Genomic DNA, 22,853 nt, shown 5'->3' with positions numbered 1-22,853 from the left:
TAGTTTATTGCAAATGTTTATGCTGGATTACCTACAGTTTTCAAGTTGCTAATGCCAATTAGACCCCTGACAAAATGACTTTACTACCAGTTCATTCATTTATCCCTTGCCACATACCTGGCTGAAAACAAGGCAGCAGAAGGTGCTGTCCCACTGCTCTAGGCAGAGCAACCCAGCAAACACTAGACCTAGTAAAAGTTAGCACTGAATGTGAACAAAACTTTGGCAACACCTTTTACAAAGGCTTCTGAGAATGAGGTCAGTGCTGAGGACATCAGAACAAAAGTGTGGCTCAGCTGTTAATGTTCTCTGTGAGATTCAGAGTTAATCAAGTGAAACCCTTCAAATGTGAAAATCTGGAGTAGGAGAGTCTAGAGTAGAATAGGCTCTAAAAGCTGAATTTGCTTTTGCCGACAGTGAAACCATATCCTCTCTTCTGTGAATCACTGCAGAGTAAGGACATTGGTGGGCACAGACTGACTGTGTAGTACCTTGGGGCCATTGGGTCACTCCGTTGAAGGCAGGAGGTGTATTTGTCTACATTACAATCAGATGTCTTCATTGGAAAGGCCCTTGGTGTTGGAACAGGTATAAAGATGCTCTGAAGTCCCATTTTTTGAGATTGAACATGCTCTTTTGCTCTAATAAGAGGCAATTTACAACAGTTCCCCTAACCTCACACCTATTCCAGTCCTTAAGATGAAAATAATACTTTTTCTTCCATATAATACAAGGTCAAATTGTGTTTTTTAACAATAGATGGAGTTTAAATGTCAGGCCACAACAGTTTCTTGTCTGTATGCCTACAAATGGGGCTTCCTTGTCCATAGGAACTGGAGGTGTTACCAGCTTCTAGAGTTTAAAATCAGAGAAGTGGTCAAAATTCACCTTTCACCAAACACATTTTGTGCAGTATCCATCAAAATTAGTTGGTTTCTGGAGAAAGACTAAAATTTATTTTGGTGTCTCAGTTGAACTGGACAATACAACCTACAAGCAACAACTTCTTTTAAGAGTTTGTTCAGCTAGGCAGCAGTTGGGCCAGCTTGTTTTAACAGGGATGTTTACTATTTCAAATAAACTCCAGGGTAGCAGTATTTCTTCCAAAATCTGACTTCCTCTGTATTTAGTTGAATAGAATTTCTGTAATTGTTTATGGTAGCTCTGTTTGGTGGCCAATGGTAATAAAATAAACAGAACAAAACCTCCTAATTGAATGAAAAATTACTTCTCTGCTGTTACTTTAACTATTACAATTACAATAAATCCATTTTCCACAGTTATTTTAGTTCTGCAGTCATATAAATATTAGGGACCTATTTATTTTAACATCTGCTTCTTAAAGACTGCAGTTCATGAGCACAATCTGTGACATAATTACATCTTTACTCTGAAGGAAAGGAAAGCCTTTTAGGTTGTTATAGAGATTTTCTTAGGGTATAGTTTTAGCTGAACCATCTCATCTATAAATAAATTTTAATTTTATAGTTTCAGTTATATTGCTGTCCTCAATTTAATCTGTTCTTAAAATAATTGCTGTCAGAAAATATAAATAGGTATGTCTGTCTCTCTCTCGATATATGTACAACACTGTGGAGAAACAGAGATAACTTTTGCAAATGAAGGAATCTTGTAATCTCTTTATAGCAAATCCCTTTATGATTTTCAAGTAAATTAATACTTAAACCAAATGGCAACTCAGCCAAGCGCACAAAAAATGTTTGGCGGTGTCATCCAGTCTCCATTCCCTACAGGGTCAGTGCAGTATTTGCCAAAACCTAGCTCAGAGATAAGGGTATCATGTAGAACAGTGTCAGATACCTTGCACAAGCCGAGGAAGATGGTATCTGTTGCTCTTCCTTTATCCACAAATGATTTATGGCTCCATCACAGAAGGCCACCGAATCTGTAAGGAGTGGTTTTCCCTCAGTAAAGCCATGTTGGCTGTCACCAATCATGTTTTTCATGTGGCTTAGCACAGTTTCCAGGAGGATCCTGCTCCATGATCTTGCAGGCACTAAGGTGGATGGGACTGATTGGCCTGTCATTGCACAGGTCTTCCTTTTTTTCCTTTTTAAAAGCAGGGCATATGCTCCCATCTTTCCAGTCACTGGAAACTTTACCAGTCTGCCATAACTTCTCAAATAAAGTGAGTAACGGCTTAGCCACTTGCTCTGCCAGTTCTCTCATCAGGTCCCAAGGTCTTGTGCACCTTCAGGTTCCTTAGATGGTCTTGGACCTGATGTTCTACTACAGTGGGTGGTTCTATATTCTCCCAGTCCCTGCCTTTGCCTTCTGCATTTCAGGCAGTGTGACTGGAGCACTTGCTGGTTAAGGCTGAGGCAAAAATGTACCTCAGCCGTCTCCATGTCCCAGGGAACCAGGTCTCTTTTTCCTTCTGGAGAGACTGAATGTTTTCCCTGGTCTTCTTTTTATCACCAACATATCTGTAGAAGCTTTTTTTTCTTGTCTTTGATGTGTTTGGCCATATTTAAGCCCATCAAGGCTTTAGATTTCCTGACCTGATCCCTGCCTGCTTGAACAATCCCTTTGTATTCCTCACTTGGAGAATTGCTTTCATCACTTGTCCTTGCTTTCACACTCCATAGGCTTTCTTTTCATGTTTGAGCTTGTCCAGGAGATCCCTGTTCATGCACACAGGCCTGCTGGCATATTTGCCTGGCTTCCTCTTTGTTGGGATAATCACTCCTGAGCTTGGAGGAGGTGATCCTTGAATATCAACCAGCTTTCTTGGGCCCCTCTTCCCTCCAGGTCTTTATCCCATGATTTTCTACAAAGCAGATCCCTGAGGAGGCCAGAGTCTGCTCTCCTGAAGTCCAGGTAGTGAGCTTTCTGTGCACCTTCCTTGCTGCCCTAAGGATCTCAAACTCCATTTCATGGTCTTTGCAGTTGAGGCTGCCCTTGAGCTTCACATTCCCCACCAGCCCCTCCTCATTGGGAGAAAAAGGCCTGGCATAGCACCTCCTCTCCTTGGCTCTTCGATCACTTGGAGAAGGAAGTTATCATCATGGCACTCCAGGAAGCTCCTGGATTGCTTATGCCCTGCTGCTGTCCTCCAAAAGGTTTTGGGGTTTCTGGAGTCCACCATGAGGAATAGGGCTTGTGAACATGAGTTAACTTCTAACTGTCCGTAGAGAGCATCAGCAGCAGTTTTGGGGCATGGAGAGGTTAAGAACAAATTCAGAGAGGAATTTCCATTTTGAGAGCACAGGGGACCCCTCTTCATCCCATTCTGTGTATTAGCATCTTTGGGCTGATGCCCACCTTCTGCTGAGAAGTTTGTCTCCCACCAGGATTTAAACTGAGAATCGAGAGGCTCTCTGACACTCTGCTAACCTATTTTATGATCCAGAAGAGAAATCCAGATTCATTAGGCCAGAAAGGGAGTGGGAGATGGAATAGGCCTGCACAGTGAAAGTATTTAGGGCACTACTCTATCTGAATTGTTTACAGAGCATGAAACCCTGGATATCCTTGTTGAGAAGTAGCATTTTGAAAGGAGGGGTTTCAAAAATCCTTATAGGCTTTTCTTTTCAAGGAATCAGAAAACAAAGTGACTATCCTCAGTTAAAATCTTTTAGTAATAAAAGAATAAAATAGAATTAAAAAATAGAATAATTTATTGAGGGCAGCTACACAAACTGACTTCCACAGAGACATGAGAGCTTTTGTCCTTTAGCTCATGTTCCTTATCTGCTTGCACGTCATTGAAACACAGCTGTCATTATTCTGGTATGATCCCTCTACAAGTTGTGCTTTTATTCAGGAAAAAGATTATGTGTGAGTTGTGCTTTGAACTGGGGCAGAGTTATCCTTGGATGATCATGTAAATAAGCATACCATACAGGCAGAACTTCCTTGAAACGCATCAAAATTAGTGTTCAGGTTTCAAGCAGTAACAAGGTCCTTCAAGCACCTCATAGCCACTCCAGCAGATTTTGTTGCAGCCAGACTGTGCCAATGTAGCTCAAGGACATTTACGGCTCTCTGCAACCTGAGCCCCTCCCAATGGCCTGAAACACATTCAAAAACTAATTCACATCACCTGAATCCAGCTTTTTAAAATAATGAGTATAAGAAATTTTAAGACTGGAAAAGAAAGGAATATCTGAAATAGAACTTTTCTTTTTACCTGTTTTGACCGATGTGTGCATGTGGGAAGGAGTGACAAACTGAAGCCAAGGTGAGACTGAATAGGGAGAGGAAATTATTCTTTTGGGAGATAAGAGTGAAAACAACCATGGCTCTGTAGTAAAAATAACTTGCAAAGCCTATTTGTTTTGGGGAGAGAGGTTTGAGAATTTTTGAAATCTCAGATTGTTAACCATTACAAAGGTTTTCTTTTTATTAATTTTTACTTCTCTCACAATACACTTTACTTGCTTTGTAAACACGGAGTGAGTACTCATAGGGAAAACCAAAGCATACCTAAATTTCTGGCACCAGGAGGTAAAACGGTGGTGCCTCTTTTCATCTGTGTATCTTTAAGAGGATGTCTTGTTCAGTCTTTTCAGTCCAACTGCATGAAGGCCAGAAACATCAACTAGCTTGCAAGTTTTTTATTCTAGTTCCAAAATTCCCTGGGAATCAGAGATGTTCTCATGGATTTAAGAAGTAATTTGTGTGTGAGGGAACCCTGGAGATCTCCTTGCGCTCCTGCCAACAGGAGCAGGTTTTTCCCATGCCCATCTTCATCCCAATACATTTGGATTCTCTACCAGGACAGAATCCCATGATCCACCCCCTGGAGACTTGCTCCCAGGTTGGGCCATGTGGGACCTCATTGCAGCATCCCCTTTTGCAAGCTGTGCTCCTGATTGTGTGTGCCTGCCAGGGCAGCCCGGTCTCCTCATCCCTCCCCTCACCTCTTCAGCACCTGCTAGCATTTGTTTATAGTTTACTCTCATTATGGTGCTTAACCTTGCCACAAGTGAAATATTAAACAATTGAACAGAGCCATCATTCTCATCCTGCAACAAAAAAGTCTGAAATTTTAAATAGACTTTCTAAAGAGAGACACTGAAAAATAAACCCTAACTCTCCAGCGTAAAACACACTCTGTAGAAGAGGAATCTTCCTGTTACTTCAAGCAGAAATTTCTGGTAGACTGGATGCTTAGAAAATATATGTAGAAAAGACTTACGTGCTTGGCTTAACTGAACATCTTACTGCTCATTGTGCTTCATCTCAATGTCATCTCAAGTTTTTACTGAATGTTGGAAACACTTGCCTTATATTGAGCTGTACCTGTGATCCCTGTCAGTGAAACTAGTGTGTACAGGCCAGTGCTCTGCAGCTGATGAATGATCTGAACAAGAGAGATACAAACTTTGTGTCTGCTCTTATGGAGTCTTGACAGTGTCTCTTGCTGTAGTGGGTTTCCTTGAAGCTAAAAGAGCTCAGGTTTTAGTTCATCTTCTTCATCTTTGACTGGAAACAACTGTCTACTTGATTTACAAAGTTAAATAAATGGGACCTGAACAATTTTAAAGCAATGTACTCAGAATATTTACACTAATGCTAATATTGACACTACTGCTAATGAAGGGGAAGCTTACTCTGAGCACATAAACTGATTGGTGCTTTTTGTCCCCAAAAATCATTCCTAATAGGGCCTCTATCTGTACAGCTGCAATTCCTGTTCGTGTGAGGTTTTTAAACAGACAAAGCAAGAGACCTCCATGAAGAAGCTATCTATAGCTGTCATCATACCCATCCCTCAGGTCATATGCCACAGACATGCCTTCATGCATCTGCAGCTCTGGTTGCATGTGGCTCACACTGAAGCCCCTTGCCTTGTCATGGGGGCACCAAGCTGAGATGCAGCCCTTCTCCAAGTGAGCACAAATCATTCCAGCTATCTCAGTTTTCCCTCACCCATTTCTGCAGTCATGTTGCACTGTTTTACATGTTCCTGTGTGCTCTGTTGCTGTGCTGAACATGTGTTTTGAGAAAAAGCAGTGGCTGTGTAAATACTCAGAGGAGCTAAAGGGCACTCAAATGTACCTGCTACAGTAAGCAAACAAGGGGGAAAGATAATCTCTGCAAAGTCTTTTGTCTGCCATGGTTCCAGGTGGGGCCTTGTAATAGTGTCCACTATTTATTTTTATTTATTTGTTTACTTGCTTCTTTTATTATTTATTTTCTCATCTCCCCACATGTACCCCCCTTACACTCACAGCCTGGTGGCTACTAACTAGTGTTGTACCAAAATTCTGTTAGTCCAGGAGCTGTAGGGAAACAGGAGACATGCTTTTTGGGGACAGGCGGAGCACTAGTCCCTTTGGTGAGCAGACTGCTTTGGAGATCCTGGCCTCAGTGGTCCACTGCAGTAAGGATTTTATGAAAAGGAAAAACTCAGGCAAATTACCCATGCCTGTGGTGCTGAGAAGGAACTTAGGAAGAGGTTATGCCATCAGTCTCCAGTGCCTGGTCACAAAAGCTTGTCCATTACAGTGGACAGGTCTAAACACAATGGAAAAAATTAAGTTAATGTGTTTTAATATTCTGTGTGATGAATACACATTAACCAACTGTTGGACAATCTTTGCAACTCTTAGATTAAATGTAATCCTTAAAAAAATTTTTAAGACATCTCTTCCTTAAGATATTTCTAAGAAATGTTTTGTTCATTTCCTGAACAAAGAATAACAACAACAAACTGGCAAGTCCAAAGGATGATGTTTAATCTTCTTTATAAACATGCTGTTTGCTCTTGATCTGGCTAAGCTTCACTAGCTAGGATATTTTTTTTTGTTGTTTAATCATACATATGGAAGCTATGACAATGTGATTCAAGTAGAGACTACAATCAAGCTGCAAATTTTTCAGCTTGGCTTAATTCCCTAATCTGGGCAATGCTTGAATCATACCATCTATCATGCACACATGCTCCTTGGGCTAGAACAAGTGTTTTAGATAACTGGAAAGGCAACAAGAAGTTTTGCTGCTATATAAAACCAGATCATACCAGCAAGCTGGAAATGGCTGCTTGTCCTGCTCCAGGGACAGTCATACCACACAAGGCCACAACCATCTTGCAGCAGAGAGTGTAGAATCTCTTGTGTTTACTGAGGACCACACCTCTCCTTTATTCTGCAAGTAGATTCTCTCACACTGAAAACCCGTATAGGAAAACTCTGCATCAGTCTGAGCAGAGTCAGACTGTTTCATTTGCCTAATGGAAAATTAAATACTACAGCATCACTTAGGAATACATTCCAAGAAGCTGCTAATTTCCAGATGGACTTACCTGTCATACAGTTTATGTCTACAGCCCCTTTCTTCATTTGCATATTTATTCACAAATGGTTAAGGGCATCTAACATTAACATGCCTGCTCACACTACAGGCATGTGAATAACCTTTTTTTTTGAAAGGCAAGGGAAGGCCTGCTGGCAAAGGAACAAGTCTTTCTATAATCTCAGTACCTCGTGTCCCAGTAACCTCTTTGCTAAGGCTGGCAACAGTGCTGTGCATCAGCAGGCCAGACCCAGACATGCTGGGTAGCCTGTACTAGCTGGGTTAGAGCCAGAGGAACGGCTGGGGAAGCTGCACAAGAATACGACAGGAAGAAATGCAGTGTTTGGAGAGGCTACGGAAAGAGAGTAGGCAGGACAAAGGAGGAATCCCAGAAGAGCTTTGACAGTGGTTGTTCTTGCACTTGTGTCCCTTACAAGCTCAGTAATACCAGCCCATGCAGATGCTTGGGAGCACGCACAAGCAGAACAGGCTTTGCTGCTCTGTGAGGCTTTCCCTCTTGCAGCTGAACCACTGGGTGACAGGGGGGCCCCAGGTAGCTTGCAAACAGCAAAGTCAGACTCATTGCTGCCTCCAGAGCTCCAGATCTGCCTGAAAACCTCACCCTTTTTGCATGGAGGTAACTTTCTGAAATGCAGAGACCAAATCTGAAATGCAGCTGGTTATGCTAGCATCCTAATGGGAATGTTTGGGGGTAACATCTGACTCACAGTGACAGGCAAAAGAAGATTTTCATTGCATTCTTTTAGTAGGCTGTGGGCTGGTTATATGTATATTTGAGAACTTGGGAAACCAACCTTTTGCATTCATGTTTTTCCATGGCACAGATACTAAACAGATAGAGGGAGAAAATAATTTCATATTAATAAATAACTCCAGCTCTAAAATGTTAATGTCTCATGGTCTTCAAGCCTCAAAATGCAAAGACTTTTGGCAAAACTTCAATTTGGCAAAGACTTAAAGATTTCAGTAAAAGTGCCTTTGATGTAGCCCTGCTGATTTCAGTGGAATTACACCAGGAATCATTAGCGGCTGTTTTCTAGGGCACAGAAGACCATAATTACCCGGAATAATCCACATCCAGAAGTGTTTCACAAGAGCAGGCACATTTTACTGGAGGAGGCTCTTTGGGTCAACTTTTGACCTTTGTTTCTTCTCAGGATTATCATCTTCCTTGAACTTAGGAGACAGAAGAGTCCACTTCAGCAAGCACTGCTTTCAAGGAGAGATAGTACTGATTGTCCCCTAACCGTTTGCAAGCACAAAAACCACACAAAGCTTGTTTAAGGAACTACCTCAAAAGGTAGCAGCACAGCAAGGACTGGGGCTTTTCTCTTGTCCTAAAAAGTCATGTCAAGTCTGGCAAATGTGTCTGGGCCTCAGGTTAAGACACTGTTACAATACATGTGGGACTGGAAATGTGTTATTCTTATGAACAAAGTTTATGGAAGTTGATTCAAAATTAGCAAGGCTGATGGCTAGAACTAATCAACTTCCACAACGCAGGGATTGCAGAGGTGGCATGGAATAGGCATAATGATTTATGAAAAGGATGCTAAAAAGTTTTACTTGCTGTAATAAAATGTCCTCCAATACGTAAACTTTCGATGCAACATTAAAGCAGAATGCAGCACTAAAAGTAAAGGTGTTCTTTGGATATACAGCATTAATTCTACTGTGTGCATTTGAGAAACTATGCATTATTTCCTTGCTAGCACTAAATGTAATAACTTAAAGCCCTCAGGCTTCACTGTCCTGAAGCATGAAACTGGAATAAATAGCACAGAAGATTGCTGTGCACCACTTTTATGGCCATCACTGTGTCTGCTGCATTCAGACATTTGGCACAATTTCTTTCTGTCCTGTCCAACATTTGTTCACTTATTTCTGTCCTCACTATGGTCTGTTCACTTAATTGTGACCTGGTTTTTTCCTTTTTTGCATGGTGCAAAAGTCACTCTGTTTTCCTATCCTTGAATTAACGAAACCAAGTAAAGCTGCCAGTTATTTTTACAATCTCAGTTCTCAGTTCTGTGCAGACAAACCAAATCAACTGAGAGCAGTGGCAACCTAGAGGATCGCAAGTCTGGTGCCCTTTCCACTTCAGTAACAGAGAGCATTTTTAATGACATGATCTATTTTCTGTTGAAAGGTTTAGCCCTGAAGAAGTTGTTTTCTTGCAGTAAATGAAAGAATACTTATACCAAACAGTACATAGCATAGCTGCTGCTCCATCAGTGAAGTGGGTCCTTCTGAAAGTACAGCATATTCACTGTATTCACAATATTCACATATTCCAGTATGGCAATGAGCTGTACTTCAATAAGCTGTAAAAATACCTATATTTTTACAGTAGTGTATCTGGCCACTCTAAGAGCTCTTTATCATTTTGACAACATCTAATCATATAGCACAACGTTGGTGCATAAAGCTCTAAAATGCGGTAGAGAGTTAAAGCTCATAGCAGACAATGAAGGAGAAACAATGCTGAAATACTAGCTTGTGGCCATTTTAATCACAGGCTGTTAAGCAAATGCACAATATCGTTGAGCGGGGATAGCTCATACAGGTGGGTATTTCTGCGTTCCATCCTCATGCAAACCTTCTTTTAACACATTTGAGAAACACTTCCTATTCTTCCTGGGATAAGATTTTGCAAGATTTTTTTAAGAAACATATCTGAAATTTCATAGCTATGGAGGACAGATGGCAGCAAACTCTCTTTTGTTTCCAATCTGCATCTGGTTCTGGTTTGCATCTGTCTGGGTTGCTTTGATGTGGGCTGCCTCACTAGACTGTCTCATATCCAGGAGCGGTGCCTGAGCACCCAGCACAGCTCTACCACTCCCTCACTACCCACCCTTAGTCTCATCATGTGTACCAAGGCCTTCCCTACGTGCTTGTGCTGAAAACACCTCCTTGAGAAATGCTTGCTTAAAGCAGGTGAGAAATTCTTCTACCCCTGCCCGCTGCTTCATCCCTACACCAGTTATCTGGCTGGGGAGAAAGTGCTTGCTGCACAGCCGGATGCGGGACCAGCATCCCCTGGTGTATGCCTGCCTGTTAGCCTATCGTATCTGCAGCGTGTGTATAAATACACACAACCTCAGCAGCTTGGCAAATAGACTGTCTGCAGTGTAGGAAATGCATTTATAAATGTTTCCATTTCTCAGTCTTCTTGTCTGAATTCCTCAGTATAGTATTTAACAAATGCCTTAATTTTCATCTTAAAAAGGAGAGCCAGAAACATCAAAGCTTCCGGTTTTCCTGTTTTAGATAAAATATGCTAACATTTCACCCGAGAGGGAGGATTTTTAGTACATCATAGCATTCCTGTCTCTAAATATGTCTTTTAAAATATCCCATTGATGCTTTCCAGTTTCAAATTCATGCTATTAATAGGTTAAAAGAAAAAAAAAATCTGGAAGAAAGAAACCATGTGATTTTGTAGCTTAAGTGTCTCCTATAAACAAAGACCAAAACAAAGGCTGTACAAAATACCTTACTTTTAGTGTACAGCAGTTGTACTGAAGGGACTGACTTCTCCCTATGTGAGCATCAGCACGAAGACTCTGTAAAAGCACATTAAAAAAGCCTGGGTTTTATCTGTCCTTCTGGAGTAGGAGAGGAGTGACTGTTAACTTAATGTCTTCAGTGCCAGTGCTGTCCAAGCAGCACTTTGTCAAAGGCTTTATCTATTTATTTTTGCTGGAGCCATATCTAAAACAGGTTTAGAGCAGAGAAGGCTGTCCTCATCTTTAGAGTTTGGTCTTTAGAAACTTCGGGGTTTTTTCCAACTGAGTGTCCCTCAGGATTTCAGATTCAAGACCACAGCTGAATATGATACACGCAGCAACATAGCTCCTCATGCAGCTGGTCCACATTTGAAAGAAAAGGCAGCAATTTGCTGAAGAGCAGTCAGCCTTCACTAGGCTTTGCACTGGATTTAGCCTAGCAGGTACCCACTGAGCTGTGCTATGGAGACTTTAAAAGCCAAAGCGCAGATTGTGAAATGCTTAGCCCCACAAGACCTGTAAATCCTGTCTCACTTTGTTTCTTCATACAAGTGATGACTTAAGAGTCCTCTTCTGAGGGGACATTTCTATAGCACAGTGAGTCTGAATGAGGTCATGAAAATTCTGGCCAGTAATCAGCTCATTTGAACGCAAAAATTTCACTACCGGCACATTAAATGTGGCAGGAAGCACTAGCAGATGGTAGTGCCAGGACAAGGAGTAGCAAACTGCAGAAACTGTGGCTGGAGATAGCCTCTTGTAATGTTTTGGCAACTAACACACTGGAGGCCATGAGCAAAGCTGAATTCAGCCAGGTAAAGTATGTCACCAGCATCAGTGGGTCTGACTGTTGAACTGGACTCATGGGACAAGAGCATGAGACCTTTCCTGTTGTGCAGAAGTCCTAATTCACATAGAAATCACTTTAAATCTGCCTAGACATCCTCTCATGCACAGCACAGTTAAAGCCAGTGAAAGCTTGAGTAATTTATAAAATACAATTTGTGTGTACATTGCTTTATGTCTGCTGCCTTACTAAAATCTAATTGCCTGACATCAAATAGGTCATGGAGTGACAAAAATAGTTTGTGCATAGATACTATGTCTATATATACACACACACACTCAAAAACTTGCAAGAAAGCCTTGTCTGTCATGTCAAAAATGTTTCTATTTTGGGCGAGGTTTGAAGCTTGCTCTTGGTGGTTAATGTTTTCCCCTTATACATAGTTTGCACAAGTCATGTTCCGTTCCAGCGACAAGCATGGCATTGAAAAGACACATACGGCATGTTTGGGCTGCCTCTGAAATCCAATTTCCTTGAAGTGATGATTTCCTGATTAACTCCTCTTTGCAGAAGAGGAGCTGGTTCCTTGAACTAGCCTTTCCAATCACTTTGCAAATTCAAAACCAAGGCTCCCCTTTACTGATCAATGCAAGGGAAAGTTTGTTTGGTCACCTGGCTGACCTTTTTTTCCACCAGCTCTATTTCCCTCTTGCCAAGGGGCAAAGTCCTGCTTAGGACTTTGGGCTCCTGATTTTCCTCATCCTATCCCCTGCATTCCTCTGCCGTATTTGGGCCAGAAAAGGAACATACATGCAGTGTAAAGGCACATATGCAGTGTAAAGCATGTCTTTCAAACAGTGCACCTCCCCTGGTGAACTACCCTGGATAAGCTGCAGTTGTATTAAACGGGGACCAGGTGAGGCTATAGACACATTTTTGGTATAGAAAGCACAACAAAACTCCCAGGAATAATTCTCTTGGGTGAAGGATATTGATGCTTTTTTCAGCAGTGTTTTTGTGTCCTGGGTTGTCCATGATTTCTGGAGGACTTTTGTTCATTTGTTCTAATTTGTGTGTGCCCAAGAGATGATGTGTATGTTCATGTTTATGTATACATGTGTCTGTCTGTCTGCCTGTAAATATATGGAGACACATCTGCTTGTATCAAAAAACTACAGCTTTGATTGATTTAATAGCAGACTATTTTTATACTCCATGAAAAACATTACATTTAGAGCACACTGATCTTTTGGTTTTGAAGCTTTGGAAAGTTTATGACTTTAGTCCTTCCAGCACATGCCTTATCATTCACAAGAAATCCACACTTCAGTTCAAAAATGTCAGTTCTTGCAGGACTTGCTAATTAGCTAATTTTAAACTCTTGGTTTTATTAGGAGCTAAAAATAACTTCATATTAAGGCATCGATGTTAAATAAACTCTATACTGTAAAAGTGACACTCAGTGTGGAAGAATTGACATCTGGATAAACAGCTAATCGTTTGGCTGTTATCAACTGTCTGAAGCAGTAAGCAGAAATTCAGTGGACACAAGCTAATATTCAGAAGCAAAGACAGCGTCTTCTCAATCTTCAGATAGTTTTTATTCAGTCTGTAGCTAAGACATGGGATTTTTTTGCATTACAGTCAAAAGCTCTTCGAGAAAAATGGCTGCTACAGGGAATTCCTGCTGGCTCTGCAGAAGAGGAGGAAGCCAGAAGGAAGCAGTCAGAAGAGGATGAGCTGAAGGTGAAAAAGCTGGAAGAAAACATACACAGGTAGGGACAGCTTCCTTTAGCTTTGCCTAAGAACAATCACTCCCGTTAAGGCTGGAAACTTTCCTTGCCGAGGTCCCCATTTCTGGCAGCAGCTAATGGCAGCTGCCCAGACAAGCCTGTAAAAGGCAGTCACACATGCAGCCAAATATGCCCAGCATTTGTCTCCTAGATGTCCATGTTGTGCAAGATAGAGTCATTGTGTTATCTTTGTGTTTAATGGACTTTTATGGATTTCTTTCATGAGGTAGCTAAAAAGAGGGCCAAGTTCCCCGTTCAGATGCATGTGTATGACTTGATCAACACTCAAGAGATTCTCCATTCCTTTACACCTCCTACAGCCAAAATTAGTTCACAGAGGGAGAGCACCCATTTGCACTCACTTCACTGGTGCAAATGACTTTTTGAAATGCAGCAGCAGATGCCATCAGCAGATCAAATACCTACTGTTTTCAGAAGCATGGTTTGGGTGTTAGAATTATTTTCTTTTATCACTTTTCCTGCTGCAGTCTGAGTTGACATTTGTTCTCTTTTTTGTGTTTTCCTTTCTTTTGTTACAAACAAAGGTCTCTAAAGCTCATAAGAACAGTGCTTTTAATCCTCACAGAGCAAATTCCGGAGCTGTTTCTATCATTTAGGCTATGTAAATTTAGAGTTTTCTCAGCTGGCAAAAGCTGGTAAAACTTGGCAACACAACTTTTATAAATATGTCAGCTAAGGCTACAACAGAGAAAAAGGGAACAGGACCAGAAGTCCAGGGGCTGATGTATTAACTTATCATCTGGTGAATTCAATTTGCCTTATGGCAGGTTTCTTGTGAAATTTCTTGGAAAAGTCAATGAGAATGTTTGTTTGAGGATATACACAAGCAGACTTTCCCTAAGCTTGGACAATGCTAAATTACTACTATGAGGAAGATGTAGATCAGCATGAATGTGAGAATTCTGTCCTGCTACTGATCTTTGTCCTGTGATTTCGTGTTAATTGAAACTGAGAATGTATATTGTTCTTTTACATTTGTGGTAACATAAGGCAAAAAAACTTCTTTTAGAAGTTTTCTTTTAGATTTCATATTATTCTAGATTTCATATGCTACCTGATGTTTTACTTCATAAATTAATACTGTATAGGGAAAGAATACATGGACTGTGCTTCAGAAATATGTACTGTCATACATATTTCATCTAGTGCTGAATGCTGCAAGGTGCTAAGAGCTCTGACCCCACCCAGCAAAGAGTGTCTAATTTCAGCTATACGAGTACCACCACTGAAGGCAGTGAAACCTCTTCGCTTAATTAGTTCAAAGTGTAGGATGAAGGATTGTGCAAAACCTTTCCCCTGTAGTTTGCTTTTTAACTTCCTTACTGCAGCCATCAAATCAAGTATTTGAATATTTGAAAGTAGCGGAGCTCTCTTCTTCTGTGACCACCTATCTGTCAAATGACAGGTCAGCTGCTTTCTCCAGAGTTAAAGACATTTGTGTGGCAGCCTCACTAGCACACTAAACTTCCCTGTTGTCTTTCTAAGGGAATTCCAAAGATAGTAATAAAGTATTTTAATTTAAGTGAGAAAATATTGTGTCTGAACTGTAGGTATTAGACAGCAGAGGTTGAGGTCATTAGTCTAATTACAGTTTACATCCATGACACATCCAGAGCCCATCAAAATAGGCTGAGAAGGTAAAGGGCTGTAGAAGGGGGAAGAAAAAGAAAGTCAGTGTTAAGCTCATTATCCTGAGGAGTGAAGTAGAACAAACTCATCCTGCAAGTATTTTTCTTGCTGCCTGTGCACTACATTTTCCCCCTGCATTCCCAGGAAAGAAACAAAGGGGAAGTATTACAGGGAGATCATTCATCTGTTCATGTTTGGAGGGGATCAATGGCCCTTTGGAAGTCCATTATGCCCTATCCAGGGGAACTCTGCAAAAAAGCCTGAACCCTCTCAACAAGGGTGGCAGAGGACAGACTAATCTGGTTCACCTGGAGGACAGAAAATTACTTCAAGACAAGCCCTAAGGCTGATTCCACAGGACTATAAACACACTATCCACTGTGCCATGGATCTTGCATATTCATTATTGTCACACTGCATCATACGTGTAAGCAAAGAGCAGCTGCAGTATCAATGTATCTGTGAAAAAGTCTTGTGACACACATACTGGAAAATATATATAAAAATACATAATATATTTAAAAATATGTATCTTTTGTGTTTCCTCTTAGATCAGGGTGAAGCTTATTTGTGAGGGGCAATATGCAGTGCCTGTTGGCAGCCAGTACCCATGAATTTTAACAAGGGGGAATGTGCAGTCATCCCATTCCTCTTGCAGCAGAGCATCCCATCATCATGACAGAGAGCAGCATTTCTTCCACACACACTGAAGCACTCAAAAAGTTCTTTTCTCATGCTTCTGCTTCTACTACTTGAATAGCTGTGGTGAAAGAGAAGCATCCTTCCTTATTTGCAGGCCAGCTGTAAAGAGTAGGTCTGACAAACTGTGGCACTCAGAACAGAAAACTGAGAGTGTTTGAGGCCAGACAAACATTCCTAAGCGAGGATGTGGCCTCATGTAGGTGGGCTCATGTATCTGGTGGGCTTGTGAGGATGTGTGCACTCCAGAAAAGACCAATACCTCTTGGAGAAACAGTAGGGTTAGCACTGAGTTTGTAGATGATCTTTAAGACCTTTCACATCACACAAATGCTTTGGTTGGGTATTGATCACGCTGGTTCAATTTTAAGTGACTTTCTCACTAAAATCATAAATTTTGCAAGATGCAAACATGCTTCTAATGTTTATTCTTAAGCTAGTGTAACCAGTTCTCCTTTGTGTGGGAAGTGTTTAATTTCAACTGAGGCAGTGAAAATTCATAAGTGTACAGACTGCTTCTTATTTATTAGACTTCTACGTTATTTTGTCATGATACAGGAAATCATATACTTCAGTCTGTAGCTTGCAAGGATATGTGCATATGACTCAACTTAGGCATGAGGAAGTGAAATGATTTAATGAGCTTCCTCGTCTGCAAAAGCATTTTGAAGAAGAATGCCTACGTTACTCAGCATTTTTGTGCACTTAATGTCAAGCAGTAGAAAAACTACCAGCATCAAAAAAGAGGAATAAAGCAGAACAAATAATGCAATGTAAATAATGTAATGTTATTATTATGCTGATAGTTAACATCAGGAGGATATAGAAGTACATGATGTACATATAAGTTAAAAAACAGGGAGTGCAAGGTGAGGACAAGATGCAGGCATATGAATGGTGTAACTGTGGATTACAGAATGATGATTTGACATTCGGGATTAGTTTAATATGTTTAGAACCCTTGTAACCAAGAATGCAAAGTGAAAATCAAGGAGTCAAAAAAGCTGAATAAATTTTGGTCCTGGATTTCCAGCACTCCTGCTTGCCTGACTTCAATCTTCAGAATAAGACAAGATGCCCCATGTAAAAATACAGTGTCTCTTGCATTTCTTTAAAAAAAAGTGGTTGGTCCAATGGACTTAACAAGAAGACTGAACCCCTTATTCAACAGTTGTTGAGTCCTAAGAAGACTGGATGTCTGCCAGTAGTGGGATGACATTGTTATGTGTTTGAAACCTGGCAGGATGATTGACAGCATCATTGTATCAATGTCAGAGTGAAGGCAGACATGGGTATCTCTTGACACAAACTGCTCTTAGGCACAAATTTTAAAGCTATTTAGTTTTTTATGCCCCTGTAAAGATCGTGGGTCAGTGTTAGATGAAAGCAGACATTTCTGAGTTTCTCTCCTATTGTTACACAGTGCAAAAGTGGTCTCCTGTTTTTTGCAGCTACTTTAGATTTGGAGTAAATGATAGTAAAGGAGTGAAAAATGAATGGAAAGCATTTCCCTTCCCTTAAACTTATTCTCCAAATCCCAAACCTGAAACATATCATTTGGGATAGCATTGATAGAGATTCCCAGTCAGCTTTAACAGACATATCTGTGATAGTGTGTTGTAGGTAAAACAAATGTTGCAATGTGTTGCATGCCTCCCCTGGTTTGTTTTACTTACTGCATGATAGTCTGGTTTTTTTGCAGCAGTGAATGGAAAGCTGGCATTTGACATCTGGGTTTTAACAGGTAGCATTCACAGAACAGAGCAGCCCACCCAAAGCCTGCTATTCCTTCACAGCATTTCAAATGCTCCAAAAATTATTTAGTTATATTAAATTAAATTATACTTCATGATGGTGGCCTGTGTTTACTCCAACAGAAGGGTTTCTGTTGCTCTGAAGCTTTTGGGTAGCATGGAAATAAGAAAAACTCCGTATCTCTCCACTTGATGATGAACATTTGCATGAAGTACCAGGACTGGACTTGTTGTGGTTCCTGCAGTAAAGAAACCCAGTGAAATAAACGTTCAGCACAGTGGCATATCCCTCCAGTAATCAACAGGGCATCTGTTCACCTTGGATGAGGAGGTGCCCAACAGCTCCGAGGAGTGAGAAATTATTATTCTAGCCATTTTGGATGTGTGGGCCAGGCAGGCAGCTTAAACCGGTGGATTCTGGATCCCCAAAATGCAGACACAAGAACCATTTGTGGCACTTTGGCACTGTGACAGCTCTTGGGGGTGAAGCAGTGCAGGACAGAGGCCAAGCTGTATGCAGATCCTGTGTTCTTTGCTCAGGACTACTCATTTGTCAGCACATCCAAGGTCCTAATGTTTGCAAAAGCCCTTTGGGGTTGTGAAATGCTTCACCTTTCTGCATGCTGGTGGTAAGCCACTGCTGTGTCACCTCTAGGAGAAAGCTTTTCCATTGTGGTCCAGCATGGAGTGAGAGCTCCACTGTTAATGACAGGAGGGTCTGTGCTTTGGCCCATAGGGCATAAGCTCTCTCCTGGGACAAGCATATCCTTGCTGGTTGTTGCTGTCTTGCTGATGTGGGCAGGTAGTAAATGCGTGCAAAAAATTCCCTCCCTCCCAGCAGCCTCCATCTCAGAGTGAAAGATGCTTAATGAGAGGAAGTGCAGGAGAAGAACAACTTCCAAGAAGAAGTTGGAATCTTCTTGGAATCCAAGAAGATCTGCAGATTCCAATTTCAGCAACCCCTCGGAACTGCAATTTCCAGAAGAGCACAAACTTCACCTCTCCTTGAGCTCTTTCTGGGGTTTATTTTCATATGTGATATATTTCTTGGGAAAACAGAGACCAAAACAAAACCAGGCAAAAATCCTCAGCAACAGGAAATCTCAGGTTTTCAAAGGAACCTGCTCTGCAGTGTGATTAGAGAATTTCTCAGAACTTGCATGATGATGCAAGAAAAGCAATGAGCTGGGAGTTGCTGGGTTTTTTCATATGGTATAATATATTCAGATGTAACACTTAAAAAAAGAAACAACGAGCCAACACTAAAAACACACAGCTTACTACTTCAGCTCTGAAACTAAACTCAAAATAGCAGAATGGCATGTCAGTGCCTTAACAGTTGCTTTAATGTTGGTGTTCTGGGTTTAATAGTAGCCATCTCTGGATCTTCCACAACTCCTAGGCATAGCTAGCTTGTAATAACTTAATGATTTCTATGCATCTTACAGAATGGAGAAAAGGAAAGACTCTTCAGCTGGAGCACAGACTCCCTCCACATCACCTATGTCTGCTCTCCTTAAATACATGTACCGTATATGGACCTTGATAAAGACACCCATTTGCCTAATTTGAGAGCCAGATATAAAAGAAGTCCCAAAACCCTGCCTATACATAGCAAGGGATTTTCCACCTCTAGTGCTTCTGACACTTCACCCATGTCAGGCGCTATAGATTTAGAGGCATGTTCCTTGGGAACAGAAACAGGTTGTCAAGGTGTTCTGGCTCCAGCTAGGGTAGAGTTAATTTCTTCTCGTGGTGTTTCATCTCCGGCTGGGCTTAAAACCACCACACAAGGATGCATCTTTTTAGGCAAGGTAGCACTTATACAGTGCCATCAGTTTCTCTATGAGTTAACACTGGATCACATGCTGCACCCCCTTGTGAAAGGGGCAATACCTCTAGGTCAGGTTCAGCAAGAAAAATGCAATTTTAATAACTTCAGCCTTTCGTACAAGGCTGGGTTTCTGTTGCCATACTAGATGAGAGGTAGTAAAATATTATCAAATGAAAAACTCCAGAGTCTCCTTGGCTTAACATTTCAAAATTAAAAAGTCCACATCTCTCAGTGTGATGGTGTTAGCAAGATGGGGAAATCTCTTCATTATTCATGTATTATCTTATGTATTGAATCACCACAGATGCAAAGCCATCTTAGATCCTCACACTTCTTTTAAGCCTAGTAGAACTGACAGGGGTTTCCTGAAGCAGTGAACTGTGTTATAGCATGAAAAGTGGGGACTGGTGATCTTCATTATGTCCAAATTAAGTATTAATCATGGTTCAAATGGAATAGTTGCCTAGAGTAAAACAAAACTGAGTAGTCTCCACCCCTTTCCTTGTTATGCTTACTTTTGTTGAGGTTGGCTGGTTGGTTTGCTTTCCTGGTGTACCAGCCTTAACACAGGGTAGTGCAGGTGAAACAGCTCCTTACATACAGTTGGTTCATATATCACTTGGTAGATGGAAAAAAATAAAGTTGTGGAAATTCTATAACAGGAAGACAAGTTTGTGTGAAGGTAACCTACACATGCACAATCCTGAAAGACATGACAAACCAGGATTGTATTTAGAAAAAGGCAGAGAGTAAGGCGGCAGCATGAATTTGTTTTATTCTTTACAGGATCATTAGTCTCTCTCCAAATTAAATCAAAGGACTTCTCTCTTCCCTGCCAAACCACTCTTTATGTGCTGGACATAAAGAGGCCAGAACATGCAGTGTACACGTGTGTACACGAAATTCTGAGGTCAGGACATGCAGTGTACACACACACATGCTCACACACATGTGATCACAGAGCCAGGGAAGACACGGCTGCAGTTCTGGTCCTCAATGTTCCCTTGTCCCAAAGGGCCAGGTTCATCCTGTTGAGTTCCAAGGGTTTAAATAAGTCACCTACATTGGATCATCATCTCATTTGGCCCCCCATGCAGACAGTGAGGGAACAGCATCACCTCTGTGGCCTGTGTAAGCCTCTCTCTCTCGTCCAGGTGCCTCAGTTAAGTGCCTCACGGGCACTACGGTGATGCAAATATTCACCAATAACCATTACTTGGGTGTCCGGTGCATCACCTGTTATGACCCCGGGCTCTGCCCTGTCACTCTTTCAGGCCGTCAGCACAGACACGTACTTCTGCAGAGCTGAGCTAGCACTGAGTAGGTGGAGGTGGGGCAAGGTGCAGTGTCTGGAGCCACCCAGTGGGCATTGGCAGTCTGAGCCTCGATTTTAAAAAATCTGCAGTCTGAAAAGCATGCCACCTTCCCCGGAGGGCATTTTAACTCCTGCAGTATGTGAATCCCAAGGCAAAAAGTAAGGCGAATCCGTGATGATGGTCCACTGAAGGCAAAGTAAGACTGGATGCGCAGTAAGGAATCCTGATTGATGAGAAAGGGACACATGTAATGAATTTCATTGGGAACTTACAGTTAAAGAAAAAAGAAAAGTCCCAAGGAGTCATGTTCAGGAACAGACAGTAATCTGCTTGCACATGTATCATGGTCTCTCTATAAAAAAGTGAACAAGCTGCAACAGAGAAGCTGAGTGCATTAGGAAAAAAATGTAGACATCCAAGAACACAACACATGATTGACGTGGTCAAAGTAACAACAAGGAATATTCAGAGCACTTGGACCAGCATGTTAAAAAGGTAAAACATGCTCATTGCCATGTACAGGTATGGGTTTGTAGGCTGAAATGGTATATGGCTCTATAGTGTAAGATATTGACAGATCAGGCCCAGCAGCAGATTGCTACAAGAAGTCAAAGTAGGAAACTGACTTGGTATGACATATGTGCACAGGGGCAGCAAAACCCGTGGGGGAGAGATAGGGACTCATAAGTGGAGACTTCATACAACAAATGCACATGGATTAAAACCATTTCAAAGTTTGCATGGTGTCGGCTGTGACCTGTTGTGGCCACAGGGGAAAAAGGACTTATAGAGACGTCAGGAGTACTGCCAAGCAACAGAGGAGGGGGGGAAGGGAGGAAAGAAGGAAAACTCAAAAATTTTACAAAACCAGCAACATAAATTTAGTTTAAGGTCAGATAAAGCAGAGCTTTACCAAGGATTTCCATGCAATCAATACCCAGAGCTGCAATTAGGACTCCAGAACAAAGCATGTTGTGTGTTGCAAAGTTTGGTCTGAGAGGTCAAGCAACTGGAGTATTGGATTATGTCTTTAGAGTGTCAGTAATGGCTTAGAAAGAATATTTGGAGTGAAAGGTAGATTCCAGTTTACAAAGCACTGGAATCAGACTTGGACAATATTCATGCTTCTTTTAGGAATTCCTTCAGCCAGTGAAGACTATGTGATATGCAAGGAGTCATAGCTATGAGACAGTGGAGGAGAGGTATATACTGAAATTGATCCACCTGGATACTACCCATGTTAAATAATCTGTGGACAAGGGTCTGATATGCTCTAGGTGCCAGCAACATGGGTCTTCTGGGACTTGAACAGGCATCTGTTCTCCCTTCTCTGTAGCTGTCAGTCCACGTCAGATCAAATTCACCTAAATACGGGACCAGAGTCCTAAGAAGGCAAGTAAATTCAAAAACAAAATACCTGCCAGGGAAAAGATGCTCTAAAAGAGATGAAGATGATTCTGAATAACTGGATAACTGGTAAAACTTCAAAAAGCTGTGAAAACATTGTTTAGATTGTAAGTGGTCTGGAAGACTTGGCAGAGCAATACCATCTTCATGCTGTCCCATTCCCGGGAAAACACATTTAGTCCTCCATGTAAAAGTTCATAAAATTACTCCAATTCTGTACTAGAACACTTTTAATTAATGCAGCTACACAAGCAAAGCTTGCCTTTGTGGATTGCTGTTTTTACCAGCAAAAAGTATGGACACTTAAATGGAGTGAGTTCTACAGGCAGAGGCTATGGTAGCCATGTACTTACCTCTCTACTAGAAAACATACTGAAATAAAATGTTTCTAATAATAACCTGCCCTCTGGGCAAAATGAGCACATCAATGGGAAAGTTTGCAGTCAGTGCTAGTAGAGAAAGTCACGGGGACCAAGTCTTTGCATCCTGCATTCGTCTAGACAATGTAGGTGGTGCAGAGTGTGTCTCTGGGAATTGCCTCAAGGAAAGAAATCAGCCATAAGAGTATGAAGTGCAGAATTACCCCTGGGTTAAACTCTTGCCTCTACCAAAGACTTCTTGCATTATTTGAAGCAAGGTACTTCAGCAGTTCTTCCACATCTTGTACTCTGGTGTTCATTTGTGCAATTATCTTTCCCACACATTTAGCATGACATGAACTGAGCTCTATGGTATAGGAATTTCTTCTCACTCTATGAAAAGAACGTCTCTGGTGCCCCTTAGAACACTGAGAGAGTTTTTGCTCTTCAGAATTCTT

The 22,853-nt window shown here is 41.4% G+C and overlaps 1 protein-coding gene across 5 annotated transcripts in view; it reads left to right on the top strand.

The window, feature by feature from the left end:
* PALM2AKAP2 (PALM2 and AKAP2 fusion) overlaps window positions 1-22,853 on the top strand; it is a 266,024-nt gene that overhangs the window by 50,503 nt on the left and 192,668 nt on the right. For all 5 annotated transcript variants that reach the window (XM_042015308.1, XM_042015310.1, XM_042015314.1 and 2 more), the window contains exon 3: window positions 13,228-13,358. In XM_042015308.1, coding sequence (XP_041871242.1) covers window positions 13,228-13,358 — 131 coding nt within the window. The remainder of the gene's footprint in view (window positions 1-13,227; window positions 13,359-22,853) is intronic.

The sequence above is a fragment of the Corvus kubaryi genome, unplaced genomic scaffold (genome assembly GCF_017639235.1).
Source record: "Corvus kubaryi isolate FWS band 111438036 unplaced genomic scaffold, C.kubaryi_AGA036_p1.0 split3-37296, whole genome shotgun sequence".
Taxonomy (NCBI): Eukaryota; Metazoa; Chordata; class Aves; order Passeriformes; family Corvidae; genus Corvus; species Corvus kubaryi.
Note: the sequence above shows the minus strand (reverse complement) of the source record. Positions and strands in the feature narration are given on the sequence as shown.